Source organism: Bison bison, unplaced genomic scaffold (assembly GCF_000754665.1).
Source record: "Bison bison bison isolate TAMUID 2011002044 unplaced genomic scaffold, Bison_UMD1.0 scf7180017864072, whole genome shotgun sequence".
Classification (NCBI taxonomy): Eukaryota; Metazoa; Chordata; class Mammalia; order Artiodactyla; family Bovidae; genus Bison; species Bison bison.
The window spans coordinates 2,972,679-2,980,100 of NW_011494644.1; the positions used below are offsets into that span (position 1 = coordinate 2,972,679).

The window sequence follows — 7,422 nt, forward strand, 5'->3', positions numbered from 1 at the left end:
GGATGCCATGATCTTAGTTTTCTGAACATTGAGCTTTAAGCCAACTTTTTCACTCTCCACTTTCACTTTCATCAAGAAGCTTTTGAGTTCCTCTTCACTTTCTGCCATAAGGGTGGTGTCATCTGCATATCTGAGGTTATTGATGTTTCTCCCAGCAGTCTTCATTCCAGCTTGTGCTTCTTCCAGCCCAGTGTTTCTCATGATGTACTCTGCATATAAGTTAAATAAGCAGGGTGACAATATACAGCCTTGACATACTCCTTTTCCTATTTTGAACCAGTGTGTTGTTCCATGTACAGTTCTAACTGTTGCTTCCAGACCTGCATATAGGTTTCTCAAGAGGCAGGTCAGATGGTCTGGTATACCCATCTCTTTCAGAATTTTCCACAGTTGATTGTGATCCACACAGTCAAAGGCTTTGGAATAGTCAATAAAGCAGAAATAGATGTTTTTTCTGGAATTCTCTTGCTTTTTCAATGATCCAGTGGATGCTGGCAATTTGATATCTGGTTCCTCTGCCTTTTCTAAATCCAGCTTGAGCATCTGGAATTTCATGGTTCATGTATTTTTGCTTTAAGACAAGCTTAATACTTTAAATTCTGGCCTAAAAAGAGAAAGGTTACAAGTGTCACTCTGCATGAGACCCTCAGTTGTGCTCAGGAAATTCATGATGCTCAAAAAAAAAAAAGAGAACCAACCAAGGTCTATGCAGCCAAAGTTCAACTTGCAGGCAAGGCCACTTTTTAGAATATCCACTTAGGTGTCTTTTTTTAGTAAACATTTCCTAAGTGGTTATCACAGGCCACAAGCTGTACTCAGTACTGGAGTTAAAGTGGAAATGAGACCCAGTTAGCTGTTGAGTCATGGGAGCTGGAGTCACACCTTCTGAACAGGCACCTGCTCTTGAGATAGGACATGTGGATAGAACAACTCTCCTTCCCCCTGCTTGCTTATACCTTAATATACCTATACACATATGCAAACATTCAGGTACACACACTCCTCTGCACACATACCTACCTCTACCCACGTATACACATACTCATGCTCCATCCACACCCACATGCACTCATATATGTTTTTCCTCTGTGTTCTCAGAAAATGGACAGACCTGCAAGCCTCTGACATAATATGGCCTATATCAGACACAGCTTGGATAGTGAACATTTTGGGCTCACTTCTGGAACCCTGGACGTCAGGAGCATGCACATTTATCCATCTCTTGCCAAAGTTTGATCCAGTGATCATTCTAAAGGTAAGAGAAGATCCAGTTTGCACCGGATGGTCAGACTGAGCCCATCTAGAAGTTTCTTTCAATTCATCTAATTTTTACTAAGCTTAGCCATGCGGATAGAAAGTGTTCAGTAAGCAAGATGGAAATGGTTCCTGCCCTCATGCAATTCATGGTCTGGGAAAGGAGACAGACATATACACAATTAAAAGGACTATATTCAGGAGACAAGCATCATGGGTCATTCCTTCATTTAACACATATTTAATGGGCCCTTGCTCTGGTATCAAGTATCAGATAGATGACAGTGAACTGAGTGTAATGCAGAGGAATGGACTACTAGAGATGATGCTGTCTTGTGCATGTGTGTGTATGTGTGTGCCTATAGTGTAACCATTTTAAGTGTGTAGCTTGAAAATGATTTACCTGCATTAGACCTTTTATTAATCGCTCATCTGCTATACAGAATTCCATAGCATGGGTGGCTTAAACAACAAACAATTATTTCCTCATTATCCTGGCAATCTGAGCTCAAGCTGCCGGTATAGTTGGGTTCTTGGTAAGAACTCTCTTCTGGGCTGCCTTCTTGCTATATCCTCATACAGTAAAGAGAGTGAGCCCTGGTATTCCTTCTTTATCTTATAAGGACAATAATCTCACAATGAGGGACCCGCCCTCATGACTGCATCTAAACCCAATTGTCTTCTGAAGGACTTACTTCTAAATACCATCACACTGGGGCTTAGGGCTTCAGTGTATGGATTGTGGGGGGACACAACATTCAGTCCACAACACATAGCCATGTAATCACCATCAGATCAAGATATAAAATGTTACTTGCATTGCAGAAACAGGCCATACCCCTCATGTCATTGTTCACACTCCATAGATTATTCATTGTTAACCTCTATCACCATAGATTTACTTTGCCTCTTCTTGAACTTCATGTAATCTTTTGTGTCAGGCTTCTTTCATTCAATATATTCTCTGTGAATACTGTCCATATTACTGCACATATTAGAAGTCTGTATAGTGTTCCATTCTGTGGGTCTATCACAGTTTCTCTTACCATCCTATTGTTGGTGGACATTAGGGTCATTTTCAGTCTGAGATTATCATCTATGAGGAATTTTGAAGAATAAATAAGAGTTCTTCCTGTGGAACTTGATGGAGTAACCATTAAATAAAATCTACAAACTGCAGGATCCTGCAGCAACAAAGCAATGGAAATAGGCTCATTTTGCTTGCAAAGGCACACCCAATTTGTACTTCATTTGTGATAGAGAGTGGGCAATTAACACCCTGGGGCCTCCAGATCTCTGTAGCAGTTAATGATTCAGATTTCTGTTTGGCTGGCAGTAGAGATACCAGGAGCAAACTGAAGCATAGATGACATCTTCCAAGGGCAAGTTCTGCAGTCTCTCAAGAGATTCTCTTTATATGATTCTGTCATTTTCTGTTTTAAACAAATTCTTATTCTGTCTCCTTCCACAAAAAGATTTGAAGTGGCTTTTGTAAAGAGTCACAAATAGAAAAAAAGTATGGAACAAATGTAAAATTATAAAGCATATTAGGGAAATATAGGCTGAAGATTTGGGTGAGTGAGTGGGAAGACTAAGGAAAGGAAGCAAATAAGTAGGTAATTGCAAATAAGTGGGTAAAGCAAATAAGTAGATAATTGCATGTTGAGCTTCCTGTAAGGCAAGGCAATAAGGGAAGTGAGATAATTTTCATCTCTTATACCAGTATGTCAAAAGCACTCAGAGGAAATAATTACATGGTGTGTTAACATTAGTAATTTTTTTAGATGTTCTGTCTAAACCATTCTTTGTAATAAATTCTGTACAAAGCAAAGCATGGAATGAAGGTGATATTATTGCTGTTGTTTAGTCTCTCCGTTGTGTCTAACTCTTTTCCAACCCCACGGACTCTAGCCTACCAGGGTCCTCTGTCCACGGGATTTCCCAGACAAGAATTCTGGAGTGGGTTGACACTTCCTTCTTCAGGGTATCTTCCAGACCCAGGGATCAAACCTGTGTCTCCTACATTGGCAGGTAGATTTTTTACCATTAAGCCACCAGGGAAGTCCATGAAGGTGGTATTACTAAAAAGTATAGGCTGCAAATGACAGTGCTGCTATTTGCTGATTGTGTGACTTCGGGCAAGTTGCTCAACCCTCTGTAAAATGGGGATGATAATACAAACTCCATCAGGTTATAGTGGGAATTAAATGAGAGAGCACAGAGCCTGGCAAGTACTCAGTAGTACCTTATTTTTTGTAGCACTTCTGTAAAGTCTATAGGTGCTTTTAACTTTTAAAAGCACTTTCTACCTGAATTATGTCCCAAAAATATTTTGGGGAAAATACGGTTGGGATTCAGTGCAGTTTAGTTGTTCAGTCGTGTCCGACTCTTTGCGACTACACTGACTGCAGCAAGCCAGGCTTCCCTGTCCGTTACCAACTCCCAGAGATTACTTAAACTCATGTCCATTGAGTCGGTGATGCCATCCAACCATCTCATCCTCTGTCCTCCCCTTCTCCTCCTGCCCTCAATCTTTCCCAGCATCAGGGTATTTTCAAATGAGTCAGCTCTTCACATCAGGTGTCCAAAGTATTGGAGTTTCAGCTTTAGCATCAGTCCTTCCAATGAATACCCTGGACTGATCTCCTTTAGGATGGACTGGTTATACCTCCCTGCAGTTCAAGGAACTCTCAAGAGTCTTCTCCAACACCACAGTTCAAAAGCATCAATTCCTCACGCTCAGCTTTCTTTATTGTCCAACTCTCACATCCAAACATGACTACTGGAGAAACCATAGCTTTGACTAGATGAACCTTTGTTGACAAAGTAATGTCTCTGCTTTTTAATGTGCTGTCTAGGTTGGTCATAACTTTTCTTCCAAGGAGTAAGCATCTTTTAATTTCATGGCTGCAGTCACCATCTGCAGTGATTTTGGAGCCCAGAAAAATAAAGTCTGGGACTGTGTCTACTATTTTTCCATCTATTTGCCATGAAGTGATGGGACCAGATGCATGATCTTACTTTTCTGAATGTTGAGCTTTAAACCAACTTTTTCACTCTTATTTCACTTTCATCAAGAGGCTCTTTAATTCTTCACTTTCTGCCATAAGGGTGGTGTCATCTGCATATCTGAGGTTATTGATATTTCTCCCGGCAATCTTGATTCCATCTTGTGCTTCTTCCAGCCCAGGCTTTCTCATGATGTACTCTGCATATAAGCTAAATAAGCAGGGTGACAATATATAGCCTCGACGTACTCCTTTTCCTATTTGGAACCAGTCTGTTGTTCCATGTCCAGTTCTAACTGTTGCTTCCTGACCTGCATATAGGTTTCTCAAGAGGCAGGTCATGTGGTCTGGTATTCCCATCTGTTTCAGAATTTTCCACAGTTTATTGTGATCCACTCAGTCAAAGGCTTTGGCATAATCAATAAAGCAGAAGTTTCTGAACTCTCTTGCTTTTTTGACGATCCAGTGGATGTTAGCAATTTCATTTCTGGTTCCTCTGCCTTTTCTAAAACCACTTTGAGCATCTGGAAGTTCATGGTTCACATATTGTTGAAGCCTGGCTTGAAGAATTTTGAGCATTACTTTACTAGTGTGTGAGATGAATGAAATTGTGCAGTAGCTTGTGTATTCTTTGGCATTGCCTTTCTTTGGGATTAGTATGAAAACTGACTTTTTCAGTCCTGTGGCCACTGCTGAGTTTTCCAAATTTGCTGGCATATTGAGTGCAGCACTTTCACAGCATCATCTTTCAGGATTTGAAATAGCTCAACTGGTATTCCATTACATCCACTAGCTTTGTTCATAGTGATGCTTCCTAAGGCCCACTTGACTTCACATTCCAGGATATCTGGCTCCAGGTGAGTGATCACACCATCATGATTATCTGGGTTTTGAAGACCTTTTTTGTACAGTTCTTCTGTGTATTCCTGCCACCTCTTCTTAATCTCTTCTGCTTCTGTTAGGTCCATACCATTTCTGTCCTTTATTGATCCCATTTTTGCATGAAATGTTCCCTTGGTATCTCCAATTTTCTTGAAGAGATCTCTAGTCTTTCCCATTCTATTGTTTTCTTCTATTTCTTTGCACTGATCACTGAGGAAGGCTTTCTTATCTCTCCTTGCTGTTCTTTGGAACTCTGCATTCAAATGGGTATATCTTTCCTTTTCTTCTTTGCTTTTGGCTTCTTTTCTATTCACAGCTATTTGTAAGGCCTCCTCAGACAGCCATTTTGCTTTTTTTACATTTCTTTTTCCTGGGGATGGTCTTGATCCCTGCCTCTATACAATGTCACGAACCTCAGTCCATAGTTCATCAGGCACTCTGTCTATCACATCTGGTCACTTAAATCTATTTCTCACTTCCACTGTATAATGGATTTGATTTAGGCCATACCTGAATGGTCTAGTGGTTTTCCATACTTTCTTCATTTTAATTCTGAATTTGACAATAAGGAGTTCATGATCTGAGCCACAGTCAGCTCCCAGTCTTGTTTTTGCTGACTGTATAGAGCTTCTCCATCTTTGGCTGCAAAGAATATAATCAATCTGATTTCAGTGTTGACCATCTGGTGATGTCCATGTGTAGAGTCTTCTCTTGTGTCGTTGGAAAAGGGTGTTTGCTATGACCAGTGTGTTCTCTTGGCAGCACTCTATTAGCCTTTGCCTTGCTTCATTCTATACTCCAAAGCCAAATTTGCCTGTTACTCCAGGTGTTTCTTGACTTCCTACTTTTGCATTCCAGTCCCCTATAATGAAAAGGACATCTTTTGGGGTTGTTAATTCTGGACGGTCTTGTAGGTCTTCATAGAAATGTTCAACTTCAGCTTCTTCAGCATTACTGATCAGGGCATAGACATGGATTACTGTGATATTGAATGGTTTGCCTTGGAAACAAACAGAGATCATTAACCTATTGTAAAACTGGTCTAAGGAGGTTAAAGACTTAACCTCCACCAGTTAAGACCACACGGTTGGTTTGCAATAGCAGCTGATCTCCCATTGGTGACTGGAAGTTTATGTAATTCTAGAGGTGAGTTCATAGGGACAAGTCAGTCAATTGGCAGGAAGAAGCAGCCTGATTTGACCAAAAAGAAAAAAAAACTGTCCTCGACATTTTTCTGTAATAAAAACTGCAATCATTCATCTGTCATTTTTGGTTTGAAGGTTCATGAAAATTGGGCTCATTTGGCCTGAAGTAGACCCAGTAAAGAAGCCAAGGTTTAAGTCTACAGCTTCATAGCCCATACCCATAACCACTGTGCTACTGATTAAGTTCAACTCTCTTCTTCCAGGTTCTGTCCAGCTATCCAATTAACTACATGGTAGGCGCACCCATTGTTTACCGGATGTTGCTACTACAGGACCTTTCCAGGTGATGGGGATTTTGGGGTTAAGAGCCTCTGGTCTATTGGCCATACCTTGCCTCTGTGACATACACATGTGCTTATTTATGTGGCCCTCTGAGCATGCATAGCCCCCATAAAGTCAACCTCATTGTCAAAGCACCTAGAATCCAGCTCTAGGCTTAAGCAGAGTCTGGTTCAAGAGAGGCCCAGGAGAACACTGATTTCTCTTCTCTTCCTCAGTTACAAGTTCCCACATCTAAAGTGTTGCTTCAGTGGTGGGGAGACCCTCCTTCCAGACACTCTGGAAAAATGGAAGGCCCAAACAGGACTGGACATCCTAGAATTCTATGGCCAGACAGAAACGGTAGGAAACTTGCTCTAGGAAAGCATGGGCTGGTGAAACTCGTGGGTTTCAAAGGCTCTTTGATAATGAAGATATGAGTTACCATTTATCATATACTTATTCAATAAATATAAATATTTATTAAGCACCTACTATGGGGGAGATATTGGCAATTCAGCAGAACTAAAACAGACAAAGATCCTGCTCTCATGGAGATTACATTCTAGCCGTCATGGGGGAGAAACATATAAACAAATAAATGACATGCCAGGTGGTGAAAAGTTCTACAAAGACAAGTGAAGCAGATAAGGTGAAGATAGGTGGGATAATGGCCTAGTATTTCAGGTGGTGTCATCAGGAGAGTCCTCTGTAGTGGGGGAATGTTTTGCCAGAGATCTGAGTTTATTACATGTGTTGGGCACATGTCAAGCTGCTCAGATTGAAGTAAGGGATGGAAAAGAGAAACCACTAAG

At 40.8% G+C, this 7,422-nt stretch overlaps 1 protein-coding gene across 2 annotated transcripts in view; it reads left to right on the top strand.

Moving 5' to 3' along the window:
* LOC104986540 (acyl-coenzyme A synthetase ACSM2B, mitochondrial-like) overlaps positions 1 to 7,422 on the top strand; it is a 49,233-nt gene that overhangs the window by 11,723 nt on the left and 30,088 nt on the right. For both annotated transcript variants that reach the window (XM_010837140.1, XM_010837139.1), the window contains exons 6-8: positions 1,099 to 1,255; positions 6,553 to 6,632; positions 6,847 to 6,970. In XM_010837140.1, coding sequence (XP_010835442.1) covers positions 1,099 to 1,255; positions 6,553 to 6,632; positions 6,847 to 6,970 — 361 coding nt within the window. The remainder of the gene's footprint in view (positions 1 to 1,098; positions 1,256 to 6,552; positions 6,633 to 6,846; positions 6,971 to 7,422) is intronic.